Source organism: Engraulis encrasicolus, chromosome 5, assembly GCF_034702125.1.
Source record: "Engraulis encrasicolus isolate BLACKSEA-1 chromosome 5, IST_EnEncr_1.0, whole genome shotgun sequence".
Lineage (NCBI taxonomy): Eukaryota > Metazoa > Chordata > Actinopteri > Clupeiformes > Engraulidae > Engraulis > Engraulis encrasicolus.
This window is the reverse complement of record NC_085861.1, coordinates 6,853,250-6,872,614: the sequence shown is the minus strand read 5'-3', so window position 1 is coordinate 6,872,614 and position 19,365 is coordinate 6,853,250. Positions and strand designations below refer to the sequence as shown.

Below are 19,365 nucleotides of genomic sequence, written 5' to 3'. Positions count from 1 at the left end.
AATTTCCAGAAACGGACATTTTTATCTGCAAAACTTACTGTACTTTGGTCATACTCGTAATTATTAGTTCATTATTTATTAAATATTCATGAAAAGATTACATTTGTCAATAGGCAGCAAAGTTTCAATGAGCAGCATCGTTGCAATACCTACTCTGGCCACCATCCTACACAGTGCACCTTTAAGACTTTTCAAAGACCAGCCCCTGCCAACAGACACCAACCAACACGCTGAACTTCAAAGAAAGGAAAGAAAAACCTGCAGAAAAACAAAGAACCGCATCATGAAGACAATCTGTGGGGAAAGCAGAGAAACAAAAAATACATGGAGCCGTGATGGATCAACATTGGCAAGAAAATGAGGTTACTATTGACAGATGGAGGGAAAAACATTCTTTTTTTAGTGGGTAATTGTGATTACTAGTCAGTAATTTTTTATGAGATTTTATGTACAGCTATAACTGTAATAGAGGAAATACTGGTGGGTATATGTTATTTTGATAATGCCTTCTGGACCATCCATGCTACAAAGTGGGTTTCATAAGCTAGCCAGTACAGTAGGTAAGTACAGTATGAACATTGTAGGCTAATGTGTATGGTGTAGGCCGCGCTTGGTCTGCATTACCTTCTCATGTAAACATACAAGTCAGGGTTGTCTCACAAATCCACCCCATTCATCATCAAATGATTTACTGGTTTACTTTGTGTAAATAAAAGACAGAACCAGAAAAAGAGAACAGAGACATGTTTCTGTTTACTGTAGCAAATGCACACTTCAATTTGAATTTCAATTAGCCCCTTGAGATGAGTCATCTCGTTTTCAAGGGATTCCTGAAGGAAATTAATTTTTAATAGATTATGCTACATGTTCTCATATATCCATGTACTCTTTTTAGGCTTCCATGACATCTTCTCAGTAGACTGCATCTTAGGGGTGGGCGATATGGCAAAAATGTTGTATCACGATTTTTTAACATGAAATCACGATTTCGATTTTTTATCACGATCTTCCATCCAAAAAATAAAAACAACAAAAAACAACTTTCATATACTTGCAATTTGTAATTTGCAGTCAATAAAATGTTAACACAATGATGATACTCTCATAAAGTGAACAATTGGAATACAATAATGTAAAGAATAAAGTGAAGACAACAACACAAGTGAGAAAACGTCACTCTGATACTGATAATAAACATCCTCACTGCAAGACGATCTATACGATTTCTCCACTTTGGCAGATTCGAGACGATCTTTTACTCAATATCGCGATTCACGATTTAATATCGTCATATCGCCCACCCCTACTGCATCTTTTAAAGTTGAATTGTATTTGCTCTGATGTACTGTAAGTATTAGGAATTAATGCTCATCAGTGCCATCTGCAGGCGGCATAGCAGAGGTACAGTATAGCCTTGTCCTAAACGCCAGCAGAAGAATTTAAAAGACTTTTTAAAAAGTGAGGCCTGGTGGTCGGCATACACTGTGTGTAGACTGTGTAGACGGTAGGGCACTGGGTTACTACGTCAGTTCGATTCTGGCCCAGGTCATTTGCCGATCCTCCCATGGGCGTAATTTTAGGGGGGGATGGTGGGGACATGTCCATACCACTTTTGAGATAAACCTAGCTTGTCCCCATCACTTTTTCACAAATTTAATGCAAAAACAGCATATACGGACAATTTGCCATTAAAATGTCCCCACCACTTTTCGAGCCAAACCTACACCTTTGGATCCTCCCCCAACTCTCTCTTCCTGTCACCATCTCCAACTGTCCTATCCTATAAAGGCAAAAGGCCCTAAACATTTTTTTTTAAAGAGAAATTTTAAATCTATCAGTCAGTGCCCATGCTCACTGGATGGAGTGGTGGCCTCTGGGTCTGGGAGGCCGGGACGAGTGCAATATTGGGAGGAGACTGTACAACACTGCACTCCATCCCACACCTCCCAGACACAGGGAAAAGGGAGCATATTATATTTTATTATATTATATTATATTATATTATATTATATTATATTATATTATATTATACTGTTTATCAACCAGTAGCACTGTCACCAGCCTAGATAGGCCCAACACACCAGGGGGAAAAACATCAGCCTATATTGGACCCAATAAACTCACTATTGATGTTCATCCTGTAGGCCTACCTGATAAATAATTAGAAGCTGTAGTTGCTATTATGATTTTGGATTTTTGCATGGATTTTACTTGGACTTTAACTAAAAGAATAAATAAGTAAATACTACCACTAATATTATTATAGATAATAATAACAACAACAACAATAATAATAATATATATTATTATTATTGTTATTATTATTATTATTATAACTATTATTATTATTATTAATGTTATTATTATGCCTATTATTATTATTATTTTGATGATGATGATATATTAATGTTTATAAATATAAAGGTTTAGTCATTCAATATCTCTCTCAGTAAGTCAAAAAAGCCCTTGCTCACGACGAAATCCCTAAGGCAAATACACTGATGAAAAAGTTTCTTTCCCATGACCTGGGCTCTTTGTTTTGAACGTTTGCAAGCCATGCTCACTAAACATAGCTTGCTAACTGTTTCCTTGACTACGCATCGCTTAGCTACACACTTTGATCCGTTACACAAGTGAAAAAAAGACTTGCGTGATTTTCACATCTAAAACCCAAAGTGTAGCCAGCTTTAAAACGCAAGTCAACTACAAGACCAGTCACATTCTTTATGAAGCGCATATATGAAAATTCCACAAGGTTAACACATGCGCGCGCATGGTGCCTTGGAGGAAGGATAGGTCACCAAAAATAAGAAAACACACCATTAAATTGTGTCATTTAGGACAGCCCGTTTTGAAATGTAACAACTTACCTAAGTGTTGCAGTTACCAATCCAAAGGGACTAGTCCTACTTTTTAACCGCGCTACACCTGACTCGACATCATTTACCGCCCATCGTGGTCTGAATATGCTGGAAAACATGATCTTATATAAATCAGTTTTCATACACACATAGTTATCAGAAACCATCATAATGGTCGAAAGTCGTGCCAGATGTGAGCTGGAGCTGGAACGCCAAACATTGCGCGCGCTGTCGTCTTCCCCTAAAAAATTCTCGCACAACTGTGTCGAGTTCTGTGCTTGGACGCGTGCCCCGCCCCCGATGCCCCAGTCAACAAAGGCGTCTGTGCAAAGCTCACTGAAGTATGCGCCAGCTTTACAGGACAATCGAATGGCTACCTATCCTTCAACTGTTTGCAACTGTTGGGGCGTTTTCCCCTCTTGGTTGCGTGCATCTACTTGTGGTCTCCATAACCTATTGGCTTGTTTTTGTGGTGAAGGCTTTCCCCAATACTTTGTAATGCCTGAAGTGAATGAAAGCAACAGGTGCATTAATTAGGTGAATTAATTAATTAAAATGGAATAATACATAAGAATTAAATGAATTTCACTCACCAACTATTCTACGAACCGTACAACATTTGGAGTTGTATTGCTTTGTCTTCCCCTAATGGGGTGACGACAACGCATTGTTGCTAAATGAAGATGCGCTAACAGCCCTCTTGGTTTGGTAAACAACCAAGCAGTTTAACGTCAAACTGATGACTCCAGTGACAGTCCACAGATGGGATAACCACGTGTGAGACGGTTCATGCGTGGGAACTATCATATAGGTTTCTGAAATACATTTACAATACATCTGGAGTGAAACGACATGGAACTAAAACGTTGTTTGGAATGAATTTTAAAAAAAGTCATTAAGTTGGATATTAAAAATACGAACACATTGTTTATAGGGGGAAGCACACAGACACAAAATCAACTGGCAAACAGAAAGGCATGGCGCTTTAAAATAGCTCCCGCACTCTTTGGGGTATTTGCGCCACGGAGCACAGTTGTTGCGTAGACAGCAGGTGCTCCCGGCGGGTGATTTACGCCGCTCGTGCAGGAACCCTGTCAGAAATCTCACTCATCCCAAAGTTGCCATGGGGGAAGGAAAAACGGGTGGCAACGGACAGTTGTGTCACCAGTGCAGGATTGACCCATCCCGTGTCGTGTGCGGTCGGTGTGCGCGTACAGGAGCACGCTAGTTGAGAGCGCAGGACTTTTTGGCAAAGCAATGTAAAAGGAGGTAAGTGGCAGACATTGTGTGTTATTACCTAATAGTAACGGTGGTAATTTCGTTTGCATGTGCACTGTCATGTCTTGGAATGTTTCACTCCATATGGACAATCCATGGCGGTAACTTAGTGGTCATGTGTGGACTTTACAGTGGGTCTTATTTTGTGCCTAGGGTGAGATGAACTTTGTTTTGTGCCAATTCGGTTATAAGACAGCGTTGACCCATGTCATGATCATACACGTTCTTTCTTTCTTTCTTTCTTTCTTTCTTTCTTTCTTTCTTTCTTTCCCAACTGCACTGTCATCAGATTAGTAAACATAGCCACCAAGGGTTCACAACACAGTGCAAAGTTTATTAGGTAGCCAACAGCTGTGCATTAGTTTATTGCTGGTTTTGGGCAGTGTTGGTTTATTATTCAGATAAATATCTGCCCATGTCCTAAAGGTTATTGTATACTATCATGCACCGTGTGATGTGTTGGCACAGTCATTTGATGTTGTTGGGCTTGCTATCAAGTAACTTAAGCTTAGGCCTATCCTATTTATTTTCCTTGTGGGTGTCAAATCAATAATTTACAATAAAATCGCCTATAGGCCTATTTGAATTGAACATTTAATTAACTTATATCAAGTTATCACATATCCATGAGTTGCCTTCAGAATCAGACCAAGTCAGTATTCTTTGTGTACCAATGGATGTTTCATTTACCAATACCGCCACCACTTCAATAATTCCATGTGTGCTTGACATCATGATTAAATATCAAATGCTTTCTGTTTTGTTTTTGAAGAAGGCAACACTATGATGGATGTGAGTGCTGTACAATGCATGTGTGTCGCCATATAAGACTTTTATTAAAACTGTTATGTTACTTTACAGTAGGAGGAAAGAAGAGAGAGTGAAGTGTGATTAGGAGTATGTGACGAGAGAGATACAGGTGCATGTGTATCGTCATATCTGCTTACACTTTTTGATGTTTGAATGACAAGTGTCTGTATTTATTTGAGTTTATTTCTGTGGCCTGGACTTTTGTGCCATGAGAGCTGCTGTGCTGAGTTGGGGCTAACTGAAGGGAGTGGGGTGGGGTGGGGTGAGGTTGGATGGGATGGCCTTTGCTTTGCTTACTACCATAGCTGGCTTGGCCATAAGGCATACAGGGCATTTGCCTGGTGGACTGCTGATGATTTTGGCCTGGTACCCCCAGGTCAGTTGTAGCAGCATGAGCATGATGGGATACCACTACACTGGGGGGGGGGGGTGACGATTTAAATAGCCATTTTGCCTGTTGAAGGTCAAACTTCGATTTTTTTTTCCGCACACCTCAACTGGCAGGTGCGTCGGAGATGGCCCATGGGTCACTCAGCAAACAACTTAAAAAAACTCCCACACACTGACCATTTCGCTGTTCTTTCTTTAATAAACGACGTTTCGGTCGAAAGGTCGTTTATTAAAGAAAGAACAGCGAAATGGTCAGTGTGCAGGAGTTTCTTTAAGTTGTTTGCCTGTTGAAGGTCAAAATAGCTTGTAATAGATGACAGAAAAATATTGTCACATTGTCATTTTCTCTCTCTCAATGCCGGGCGGACCTAGCCTCGCGACGCCATCCTATGTACTCCACCCAAACATTTTGGCTCCGCACATCGTCTGGCAAAAGCCTCGAGCTCGGTTCTCTCAGTGTTTAGCCAATCAGCAAACAGTTGAGAGTCGTGACGCAGAACTCAGCCGCAAGCTCCGTTAATGATTGGCTAAGGTAACTTTATTCACACTTTCGTTTTGTTATTTGTATGCTTTTGCGGCGCTATATCGTAACAGGCATGCTAATAAAGCACAATATGGGTTTTAATTTGAGTTTGGAACTCCCAATTAATTTAAATGATGGAGTAAGATCAGACCATCTACCACCCTCCACGGAGACGGCTTCCTCATGGCTTTTGCCAGACTGATTGACTTGAGTCAACAGTCGGCTTTTCGCCCAGGCTAGGGCGGACCCGTCTTGGCCAAAAATGCCCGTCCTGATTGGTTGTCCCAGTCCAGCCCTGCCGACTCTACTACACACACACACCTCTCCAGAAAAAGTGCAGCTGCAACAGAATTTGCCCACATTCCAAATCACTACACACACTGCTGAGCACAATGGTGGTTGCACCACAAAAGGAGCCAAATCCCGGCTATACAGAGAGTGGGATGTCCAAAAACAAACACACACACTACACACACTATACACACACACACACCACACACACACACACACACACACACACACACACACACACACACACACACACACACACACACACACATACAGTAGACACATACGACACACACACACTATACACACACACACACACACACACACACACACACACACACACACACACACACACACACACACGCACTACACTACACACACACACACACACACACACACACTACAAACACACACTACACTACACGCACACACACACACACACACTACACTACACTCACACCTTTTTGAGACACACACAGTGTGAATCCCTGCCACTGCAGCTCCACAAGAAGAGGCCGCCCAGAGACCGTAGGGAGAATAGTGTGGGGTAAACGATAGTGTAGTGTGGGGTAAACGTAAACGATACGATAGTGTGTATCTGTGAATGCTGGAACTTCCTCCTCTCCTCTGTATTTCCGACACGACGCGACGCGACACCTGCCTTCCTGCCCCCCAATACCCCCCCCCCTTGGGTATGGGTATGGGTAGGGGCTATTTCAGCTGGTGGACACATGGCTGGGGTGGGCCGGCCGGGGACCGTGCAGCACCAATGGGGTGTGTATATATAGACCCCGCTATTTCTGCCCTGCAACTCCAGTAACTTTGCCTCGTTTAGTGGAGATCACAGGTCCCGTAAACTAGAAGAAAGGTCAGCCAGGCAGCCAGGCGTTGGGTGTTTTGGCTCGCTCGACTGGCTGAATGGGCCGACACGGTTGTTGTTTTGCATGGTTGCCATTTTGATTTGTTCAGATGTAAAAAAAAAAAAAAAAAACTGTAATTATATGTGTAAAAGATTATTGCACCAACATCTGCTGGGATCAACGGGATTTAGGAGTGAAATAGATGGACACTAAGGTATTGTTAGTGTTTTGGACACTGTGGACACAGCAAACCACCACCATCTTTCGCATTTCTCATTAACCATATACTGTAGTTTCAGTTTTAAGAGTGATTTACTATGTCGTGTACATTGCAGTCAGTACGTTTTAATACTGTGCCACTTAAACCGTCCATATACAGACCCTAAATAACATGGAGATATTTTAGAAACTGTGTTAGTTTGTTAACTCTTGCTGCTGTTTGCTCTGTGCTGTCTGTCAACAGAGGGAGGAGAGAGTCCAAGTTGCAACACACCGCCAGTGTAGATTCAGCATCCCTTGGGGAATTGTATGGAGTTTAAAGAGAACTTCACTGTTTGATGCCTTTGTGTGCCAGCTGTAGCCTCAAAATGAAAACAAATAAAATCAAATTTGGCAGGGATTTCCCGGTAGGCTATGGGCTGAAGAATCGATTCTCTGTTGCCGTTGCTGTTGCAGTTAGGAAAATTGACAATCAGGTCTTAAAAGGGACACTGTGTGAGATTTTTAGTTGTTTTTTTCCAGAATTCATGCCATTCACTAATGTTACCTTTTTCATGAATACTTACCACCACCGTCAAATTCTAAGTATTCATTATGACTGGAAAATTTGCACTTTTCATACATGAAAAGGGGGATCTTCTCCATGGTCCGCCATTTTGAATTTCCAAAAATAGCCATTTTTAGCTGCAAAAATGACTCTACTTGGACCATACTAGAAAATATTTGTTAATTATTTAGTAAACTTTCATGTAAAGATCAAATTTGGCAATAGGCAGCCCAGTTTCAATGAGCAGCATAGTTGCAGTACCTTTTTTGACCATTTCCTGCACCAGTGTCCCTTTAAAACCCGGACGGAATCAACAGAGGGATGGGGAAGTGTTCTTACAAACTTGCTGCGAACAGGGTTTTTTTTGCCATTAGTTCTGATTTAGGAGTAGAGTAGAGTGTGCTCCCTCTCCACTGTGCAGTTGTAGTTTGGTTTTTACTCATTTACAAACATTTGTAGCCTAAATGTTTTGTTATGATCAGTTCATTACAGTAATAAATGCGAATAAAGCTAAGCTTTTTACGGGCAGTTATTCTTTACCTTTACGAGTATTTGACAATAAAACCTGTTGTATCTCGTATCTTTTGATGGCACTAAGTTGCTGCTTACTGTGACCTGAGCAGTCGGCCCTGTCAGCTTTGTGTCAAAGTGGCCCTCGCTGTGAAATCTCTACCTAAAATGGATTTTAAGCCATCTTTTGGTTACATAATTAGTGCATAGGACTGTCTTTAATGGTTAATCATTTTTGCTCTTACAGAGACGTGAATTGCTATGAATCTGTAATGGCATGCACCTATGTATTATACTGATTGCAGAAATGTTGGACTGTCACCTTGACTCTGTGTTTTTACATTGCACTTAGCTGACACTTTTATCCAAAATGACTTAGTTATTTTATTTACATGGTATTGGTTACAGTCCCTGGAGCAGTTTGGGGTTATTTGTCTTGCTCAAGGGCACCTCAGCCATGGAGTTCGGTAGGGTGGAAGGATACAAACCAGCAACCCTCTGATCTAAAGTCCATCTCTCCTTAACCATTAGGCCAGGTTACGGCTAGCTACTATAATCCTTCACAGTTTTTCTCTTTGTTCCCCAGGTTTAATACTGTGCCACCCATAAGGAGACACACCATGGACACCATGTTGGAATCCACATGATATACAGATTGGAGTACATGTCAAAGATAGCAGGGGAGCTGCATCCAGTGATAAAGGTAAGCAGTCATGTTTAGGGCTGTAACGATATTGCATCGAACCGAGAAATCGTGATACACAGAGTCACGATACTGTATCGTGATACAAAGAGGCAGTATCGTGATACGCCCTTTTAACGTTTTGATACCCATCTGCCCAGAAAACAACCACATGATATGAAGTGATGGTGCTTCCAAGCATCATCATTATTATATAGAAACTTTTAAAAATCATTTGTAGCCTATTGTAACCTATTCTACCTTTGAACTATCATAGTTTTTATTCATAAAGATAATAATGTTGGCAAATGTAAAATCGAGGGGTATCGAACCGTAGGTCATGAATCGTGATACAAACCGAATGGTGAGTTGAGTGTATCGTTACAGCCTTGTCATATGATAAGTGGAGGTGCAAAACGCGCACCAGAAAAAGAGGTGCTGGCAACCGGTAAAACACTTGCAGGAGGAGAGAAGTGCCGCACACTAGGGATAGGGGTGGGAAATATATCGAGATTCAAGATATATCGAGAAGGAGAAACATATCGAAGTAGATTTTGGCATATATCGAATTTATCGAGATAAATGATAAACTTTTAAAATTTGGAGATTACGCGCTGATATTGCGCACTGCTCTTGCACCAGAGGGTGCTTCTGCATTCCGTCTGAAGCTCGGTTACCATAGCAATAATAGAAATACCAGCAGAGAACGCTCAGATTCCACTATGTCGGCCTTCCTCAGGACACGAGCGGCACTTCTCTCCTCCTGCAAGCAGTCATGTCATGGCATGTCAATCACTATTTCAGACCTGTGTTTGGGGAGAGTAATAACATAAAAACATATGATCATATGACAACAGATGGTGTCTGTACTGACAGCTTAAAATGTTCCCCCCCCCCAAAAAATCCAGTTATTGTTCATATTTTATGTAGGCTACGTTTTTTTTTTCATGTCTTACAAAACTATAACAGCCACCCAGTCATGTAATTATGTAGCCTGATTATCATCGACTTTCAAATCTCGTTGAGACTTGGTCTGACCAAGAGCATAACAATTAACGTTTCCCAAACAGCATGGCTGACCTGCCTCCCTAGGTTTGCTACTGGTTGACTGGTGTCGGACAAAGTGCGTGGAGTTCCTGATTTTTCGGGAGATCAGAAACGATATTTACATTGCTCTTGACCTGACTAGAAGCAACTCAGAAGGTGTTGCGTCACTAGGAGGAAGTGGCCTAGCTAGTAGTTATGGGAGGACTATGCTGGACGGTTGTCACTGATCTGAGGAAACTAGACAGACATACAGAGACACATTGATAATTGTTATTTTTCTATCTTGTTTTATTTTTATGGGGTGGGGGGGGGGCTTGTCTGGACTGTTTTAGAGTAGACAGGAAATCATTGTCTTATCTTAACCGTGCGTTAATGTACTTATATATATATATTAAAAAACTATCTCTACTTAGCATCTGCACTTGTTGTTCTGTATATTTCCTGTGCACTTTGTTTCTACAAGTGATGATGTCAGCCATGATTATGTCCTTGATTGTCCGTCGCTTTGGTTTTAAAAAGCGTCTGCCAAATGCAATGTAATGTGACGATGATGTAATCTATATGTTTAATTTACAGCAACTGCACATTGGAGACCGGTCAAATGCAATTTCAAACATCTGTGCTAACCTTGTTGCATAGTTTTTTTGGCAGTAAAGTACACTTGAACTTGAAAGTAACACGGGAGTGACACAACCTGGTTCTCACTTGATGGTTACTACCAACCATCTGGAACATTGTCAATTGCTTAGCTCTGGAAAGGCGTGGGTGTGTTCAAAACAGGTCGAACCTGATTGGAGAATTCACATGGATTTTTTAAAATCACGTACAACTTCAACCACTGACTTGTATATAGACAGGCTGTGAAATTTCTGATTCCGTTTGGGCTCGTCTAAGATTTCCGGAAATGCACGAAGGGTCTGCGTGAGAGCCTGGCTAAGTGAGACAGGGGAGGCTCGGTAAACGACCCCTGGCCGGAATCTAACCCACGTCTCTGGCGTAGCAGTCAGAGCCCTAGCCCTTTCAGCCACAGCCATGGCCAGTGCTGGACTGGGGGAGAAATAGCAGAGATTCTTTCAGTATATAGAGATATGCCAATGTAATAGGTTGCTATGGGCACCTAACATGACCAGGTTCCGGTCTGCCTAAGGGGCCGTGTCATAATACTCCTAGCATTGAATAGAACAGTCCTTAGGTCTGCCTAGGTCTGCCTAAAGGGGGATTTCCCCCCCTCCCCCTTGCAATAATAGAACCTGGAAACAATGGGCCAATGGAACCTCTCTCTCTCTACTCTCTCTGGTTAAAGGGGCCCTTCATAATTAGTGGCGCAGAACTTACTCACCGGTGGGCCCCGCACCCTTGTGGGTCCCTATTTTCAGAAATGTACATTTTCAGAAATGTAAAAATATTTTTTAGGGGCTTTTTATGCATTTATTGACAGGATAGTATGAGATGCTGACAGGAAGTGAGTGGGAGAGAGAGATTGGGGAGGATTGGGAAATGACCCCGTCCGGACTCGAACTGGGGTCCCCATTTCTGAAAATAGAGGTCCACGAGGGTTTGGGGGCGCACCGCAAAATACCTGCTATGCCAGATGGCCAATCCACCCCTGGCCGTGGCCAGCTTCATAATTGTTGCTAATTGATCCACCTTTTTTATCATTCTTTTGATAACTTTGATTTGTATCACTTTTTAATGTATTTTGTCTTCCTATTTTTCTATGTAATTCTATTTGTTGACTCAGAGGGTCAAGCCTGCCTATGTGCTTGGACTACTAGTTTATGCACAAATGGCAAATAAAGTACTTTGAACTTTGAACTTTAATTGATGCGTCGTATGTCTCCATATGTTTGTTATTGTTGCCAGTGTTTGGGTCGGTCGTGTGAGGTGTCTACTGGCAGCCGGGCGAGGCTGCGTCTGTATGGAAGGGGATGGGGGCGCTGGGAAGCAGTAGCTACATCATAGAGCTCCCATGGAAGCACAGTGTCCTGTTAGCGCTGCTACTGTCACACCTGTGCTGCTTACAAGGTAATCAAGGTTCACAATTCACCGTTCACAATTACCTGTTTGCAGTATCTATGGAATATGATGATCTACTGTTTGCAGTAATACAATCTGTTTGTGTGTGTGAACATGCCTATTTCTAATAGCTAAGATGTATACGACTGATTGTACGTATGTACAGTATGTGGTTGGGCTTGACAGGGATACAGCTGGAGGGCATTATGGACATTGGGGGCCATTAGTCCATTTTATTTTATAACCCTAATGGGGGCATTGTCCGGCTTATGATGAGGTCAAAGGGGGTATTTGTTCAAAAAAGGTTGAGAACCACTGTGCAGTATGTATGTATGTATGTATGTATGTATGTATGTATATACGTATGTATGTATGTATGTATGTATGTATGTATGTATGTATGTATGTATGTATGTATGTATGTATGTATGTATGTATGTATATACGTATGTATGTATGTATATATGTATGTATGTATGTATATATATATGTATGTATGTACTTATGTGCGTGACGTTTCAGCAGTAGCACACGTCAGGGCGGCACAACGACAGCCAGTGGCACTATTGTATGAATTTGTTTTTCATGGACAATCTAAGAAGCGTATTCATTGCAGCATATCAAGCACCAAATACTAATTCATTTATGGACATCAGATGTCATTGTGCCACTTGACGTCTGACAGCGTTTTCACACCTGGTCCCTTTCAGTCACCTAAGCGAACTCAGAAAAATGACTCAGCATTTTCACCGCATATGTGAACGCTGCAAAGCGTACCCAGACCCCTCGGAAACGAATCGTACTGAGACCTTGGTTGACATAGTCTCAGTTCGGTTCGCTTATGAGTTCTCACAAGTTACACTTGTGACCAGCTGTAATCACTTAAGGAGGGCTCTAGAGGACTGAGAGTGATACAAAAGAAGAGTGACACACCATAAAAGCCTAAGAGGACCAGATAGTTCAGCGAGTTGTTTATTTAATACACTCACAATATGAACAAAAACAGAACTGAGAACTGAGTAAAGAGGACTGAGTTTGGTTCACTGACAGGGGACCAGGTGTGAAAATCCTATGAGCCCCCAAAAATATTTATGTATGTATGTATAAGGGCTTGACACTGGCACTAGCCAACCGGCCAAATGCTGGTAAAACTTGGCTGTGGCTAGTAATACTTTCAGTGTCACTATCCAATTTGGCTGGCAGCTTATTCCTTGGTATGACATACGCATCATAGCCTATTCTATTGTGTGCCCCTTGTGCACAATTGTTTGTATTTAAGTTCAAGAAAAAGTGAAAAAGCTCAGTAACTCAGTTTCTATTTGCTTGATATACTTCTATGTAGAAAGCTATACACTCATCTTGCTTTAGCACCTCATCCTCTAAGGTTAGACGTACACTATCATGATAAAGAAAAAAAACAAAACGATATAAAATCTGTGGCTAGTGGAACACCTGAATGGCTAGTGACTCGGGAAAACCACTAGCCACAGTGGCCAATGGGTTAAAAAGTTAATGTCAAGACATGGTATGTACAGTATGTATTTATTGATTGATTGATTGATTGATTGATTTCCTCCCTTTACAGTATGGGCGCAGTGCAAAATCCTCAAGTGCAACTCGGAGTTCGTGGCGGCCACATTGGATCTGGGTGGTGGCGTGGGCATCGGCGGCGGCGGCGGTAGCCAATACAACGCAGGCTACTGCAGCGCCCTGCGCTCCTACGCCCAGTGCACCCGGCGGACGGCGCGCGCCTGCCGCGGAGACCTGGCATACCACTCGGCCGTGCAGGGCATCGAGGACCTGCTCATGCAGGTATGACTCAAACTCGAACTCCTTTTTTTAATATATATTTTTTCTGGGATTTGTTTAAACTTTATTAGTGACAGGACAGTAGAGAGAGACAGGAAACGTTTTGGGGAGAGAGAGATGGGGAATTATTAGATTAATATTAGTTGTTATTTATTATATATAGTATTACATATAATATTATATTACATTATATATCAATAAAATACAATATTATTGTTTCAAAAGATCATCAATATACCTGAGCGAGCCTGATGACGCAATGAGGCGAATCGCGTTGTTCGCTCTAATAAAACGAGCATAAAGTCAAGAATGTGTGCGGTAGACTTCTTTCTTTTGAAGGTATTGAACATTCCTGCATCTACCAGCACCTAGGAGCTGTGCATGGAACTTTGAACTGTACATTATTATTGTTATGAATGTAATTGTAATTGTAATGTATTTGCAGCACGGCTGCCCCAAGACGGGCCCCACGGCGCGGCCCCCGCGTCTGCCCATGGCCCCGGTGCCCCCCAGGGACGCCTGTTTCTACGAGCGCAGCTACGTGCAGCGCGAGGGCCGCTCGCCCGAGTACCTGCACTGCGCCGTGTTCGGGGACCCGCACGTGCGCACCTTCCACGACGAGTTCCAGACGTGCGCGGTGAAGGGTGCCTGGCCGCTGATCGACAGCCAGTACCTGTCTGTGCAGGCCACCAGCGCACCTATGCCGGGGGGAGCGAGCGCCACCGCGCTTACGGAGGTAGGTGGGGCACGAGTGGGGCACGAGTGGGGCATCGGGGAGGGAGGTGGGGGGGGCACGAGTAGGACATCGGGGAGGTGAGGGAGGGTAGGTGGGGCACGAGTGGGGCATCGGGGAGGGAGGTGGTGGGGGCACGAGAAGGGCACGAGTGGGGCATTGGGGAGGGAGGGGGGTGGATGTGCCACCAGCGCACCCATGCCTGGAGGAGCGAGTGCCACCGCGCTTACGGAGGTAGGTGGGGCACGAGTGGGGCATCGGGGAGGGGGGTGGGGTACGAGTGGGGCAAGAGTAGGGCATCGGGGAGGCAGGGGTGCCGGGAGGAGCGGATGTAGTGTATTGCGTAGTGATGTCATGCCAGTACCTGTTCACCCATGCTGGCAGGAGCGAGTGCCACCACGGTTACGGAGGTGGGCAGGGCACGAGTGGGGCGTCAAGGCACTGCTCTAACGGTAGGGCACTGGGCTGCTACGCCGGCGACTCGGGTTCGATTCTGGCCCGGGTCCGTTGCCGATCCTTCCCCATATCTCTCCCCACTCGTCTCCCGTCCAATCTCTCACTGTCCAATCATAAACTAATGAAAGCCCAAAAAAAATACTTTTAAAAAAAGGCTCCTGCGATCTCTTCACTAATTTCTCTTGTTTTTTCCAAAATTCTGATTCAGATCACCATCATCTTCAAGAACTGGCGCGAGTGCATCGAGCAGCAGATCTACCACGCGGAGCTGGACAACGTGCCGCCGGCGTTCGTGGACGGCTCCGTGGCCAGCGGCGAGCGGCGCGGCCACCACAGCCTGCGGGTCAGCACCGAGGCGCCGGGACGCCACGCCCACATCAACGCCACGCACATCGGCACGAGCGTGGTGGTGCGTCAGAGCGGCCGCTCGCTCAGCGTGTCCGTGCGCGCCCCGCGGCCCATCGTGGACTCCTTCAGCCCCGAGCAGGACCTGCAGCTGTGCCGGTGGGGTTGCCCCGCCAACCAGCGTTTGGAGCACCCGCCGCCACAGCCGGGCACCGCCGCCTACGCCCACTGCTCCGCCATGCTGCCGGCCAAGGACATGTACTTCCAGGCCTGCCTGTTTGACCTGGTGACCACGGGGGACGTCAACTTTAGCGCCTCGGCGCTGGTGGCGCTTCAGGACGCGCGGGGGATGATCGCCGACGGCAGCAGGCTGCATTTGATGTCGGCGTCCCCGGCGGCGCCGTCGCCTGCGCTCGGACACCCGTGGCGGCCCGCGCACGCGCTCCTGGTGACGGCCCTCGCGCATGTGCTCCTCGCGGCTTTTCTGGAGCAGGGTGTTTGACGTGGACGTGGATATACTGTACAGGGACTGTACAGCCTATTGCTGGAAGGAGGCAGCTTTCTACAGCCATCATGCCAAAGAACCCTTTTTAAATACTTTTTGATCTTTTATTCTTTTATTTATGATAGGACAGTGAGAGACTTGACAGGAAACGAATGGGCAGAGAGAGATGGAGAAAGGTTCGGCAAAGGATCCAGGCCGGAATCAAACCCGGGTCACCGGCCCAGTGCCCTACCGTTAGAGCCACGGCGGGGCCCAAAAAACCCTTTTTAACTTATGGAGCTGCTGATTACAGAGATTTATATATTATAGAGGTGTATAGAGGTTTATACTGTAAATGCGATATTCACTGTGCATATTTATTGTGTACCACACTGGAGGGTTTGTACTGTGAAGATAGGGGCTATTTTTTCAAAGTGAAGTGTCCTATCCATTTTTCAGGATTTCGCCAAGGAGTATGCAATTATTAATTACACTTACGACTACGTATTATTGGACATTCTTTGGTGAAATCCGTGAAAAATGAGCTTCTTGGTCATAGCTAGGCTTGCACTCTTCACTTTGAGAAATAGCCCTGTTTACTGTATGTGCCAACTGGATTGTGTGCTGGGTGTTGGTGTTGCTTCGGGAGCAAAGTGGAGGTTTGACCACAGCACCCCCAAATGTCACCACACCAAGAAGACTACTGCGTTAGTTAGGGAATATGTTTAAAGCTGAATATTGCATTACTGTTGAAAAACTATGAATTAGTAGGCAAACCCAGTTCAATTAGTTGTATAATACACAGTATTTTACACAGTATATGAATTGATTAAACTCCTTAGTAAATAAATGAAGTTTAGTCTACTATAAGCAATAGAGCATAGAATATAATATTTCACAGAGTGTGGGTTTAAAATTAGCTCGAAGTACTTTAAGTCATCGACCAAGTCAGAGGATTTTACTCTGGTGTTGCTGCTTACACCACCTCTGAGGTGAGGGGAAGCACATTTCGCACCAAATAGAAAATAACCTTTAGTATTTATACATTAATTTAACAAAACCTTCATGCTGGGACTATATTAGAGAATGTGAATAGGGCTCAGGCTTCTACGAAATTCCGAATTGAATGAATTTGAATTCAAAGTAATGCCATAATATGAACACTGTTCTATGTACTCTCAATGGGTGGTGTAGCTTAAATTCAAAGAAATTCAAGGTAATGACACCACCTAGTGTTCGTATTATGGCATTACCTTGAATTCAAATTCATTCAATTCGGAATTTCGTACAAGCCTGATAGGGCTATAGTATATCTATAATAGTGTGTAGCATAGTGGGTTGACGATAGAGACATCTTTTACGAAACTCTTAACTTATTTCTATTTTTACCTTCTTCGTCAATCCAGTGGAAAAAATGTAATTGTGGTACAAAGAACATGACATGCATGCATAAGAAAGAGATGGACACAGTCTGGCACTGTTACCTCAACCAAAGAACTTGTGTTGCTTTTATATGATGTTTTATGTATTGTGTTTTTTTAATGAGAAAACACAAGGTACTTGTTGGTACTACGAACCTTTTCCCCAAAACTGTGGGACTGGCGAAAAATATTTGCAGTTAAATTAATAAATTACTTTATATTTATTGGGTACAAATCTACGGGAATGAAATATATTGAAACAGTATTACAGTATGGTAACAATGTTATTGTTGCCTATCTTGTTGGAGAACATTTCTAGTGTTGAAAGGTCTAAACAACAATATATTGTGTGTTGTAAGTAAGCTAATAAAAAGAGAACATACGTGTCAAAGCACAACATTTTGCCTTCTCTGAATTGATTTCTAAATCCATTTCTGATGGAACGCTGGATCATTCAATGAATAATAGCTACTTGGTAGTTGCCAGGCCGTGCCCTCCTAGTGACGCAACACCTTCAGCGTTGCTCCTTGTCAGGTCAAGAGCGATGCAAGTACTTTCTGAGCTCCTGAAAAATCAGGAACTCCTCCCACTTTGTCGGGAATCAAACAACCATTAGCAAACCAAGGGAAGCTGGTCAACCATGCCGTTTGGTAAATGTTAATTGTAATTCTCTTGGTCAGACCAAGTCTCGAATAGATTTGAAAGGCGATGATAATCAGGCTAACTTGGTAGTGCTATGAAGAGGACAAAACATGATCGCAATTGCAAAAAATATCCCTCTAATTTATCACATCCTATCAAAACCTTTTAGCTGCACAAAATGTTTGTGAATATGGTGCTTGAGTAGCCTACTATACTTGGAAGAGTTCAGATGCAAAACCCCCTAAGTGCCTTTTCAGAAAATAATCTTAATTCATTTTTATTTAATACAAAGCTATCAAAATTGCATATTTTTTATTTTATGTATGTAATATAACTTTTTACATGTATTATCAAGTACATGAATGTAAACCAAACCAACAACGGGGCTCTCTAAAAATATAGAAGTGCAGGTCTTCAGAAATGGAGTTAGGGGCTTTTGCATCTGAACTCGTCTTGCTAAAACAGTTAGGCTGATCTGCAGCCAAGGAGCTACTTGGTGAGCGGAGAGTTGCATGTGGCGTGTAAAGCCACCTGTTGACAGGGTTGGACTGGTCATCTGGCATAAAGGGCATTTTCCTGGTGGGCCAGCCTGACAGTCATCAGGGGCCGCAGTTTGTGTTTTATTGTTTGTTTGTTTCGATTTTTCCCTTGGAGACCGCTCTGCAATGTAAAGGGGGTGGCACATCAGTGCATCCTTAACCCATTGACGCCTAAGGCACCTGCAAAAAAGGGTGCTGAATGCCTGAGCCCTTTTTAAGAAAAGCTCCCCTCAGTCTATAAAAACCTGAATATCTCAGCTTCTGAAGCACATAACAATATGCACTAAGTTGCATTTAAACCCTGACCCCGATCTTTCATTAGAATGTGTTCATTCATCTCAAGCAAACAGAGATTTTTAATTAAGTTGTCCCAAATCTCATGAGCCTGAATGTTGCGTAATGCAGCTCCAGGCGCCAGGGCCAATGTTGCAAAACGCAACATCAGGCATCAATGGGTTAATATACAGTGGACAGAGGCCCATCATAATTGCAGTATGGGGGTGAGGGGTGAGGTGCTGGTCTCTATGCCACACCAAAAAGCAAATGCCCCGCGCGGGTGGTGTGTGGTCCCCAGTGCAGCCCTGCCTGTTGAGCTGTCAGCTCCTGTCACGCAGCTGTCGCAGCGCCAGGGGGAGAACCCGAGATCACACGGCAGTCAGGCACGGCGCAGCGCAGCGCAGCGCAGCACAGGGTGGCACATGGCTACCTCTTCAAGATCACATGGCACAGGGCAGAGGGAGAATCCAAGATCACACGGCACGGTGCTAGGGTGGCAAAGGACAGGGACGCCTCCTCACCATGCGTGCTGCTGGGTAGAATTTCTGCAAAACGACGACGACACATGACCTTATTCTGCAAATTTCTGCAGAATGTCACATGGCTTTAACCCCTTAAGACACAGCATT

The 19,365-nt window shown here is 43.7% G+C and overlaps 1 protein-coding gene across 1 annotated transcript; it reads left to right on the top strand.

Moving 5' to 3' along the window:
- The first annotated feature begins 2,433 nt into the window (after window positions 1–2,433).
- hjv (hemojuvelin BMP co-receptor) lies at window positions 2,434–17,670 on the top strand. Its single transcript, XM_063198590.1, has 6 exons — window positions 2,434–4,130; window positions 8,873–8,989; window positions 11,879–12,040; window positions 13,617–13,843; window positions 14,286–14,576; window positions 15,238–17,670. The coding sequence occupies exons 3-6, from the start codon at window positions 11,944–11,946 to the stop codon at window positions 15,874–15,876; spliced, it is 1,254 nt and encodes a 417-aa protein (XP_063054660.1). The 5' UTR covers window positions 2,434–4,130; window positions 8,873–8,989; window positions 11,879–11,943; the 3' UTR covers window positions 15,877–17,670.
- Window positions 17,671–19,365: the final 1,695 nt, after the last annotated feature.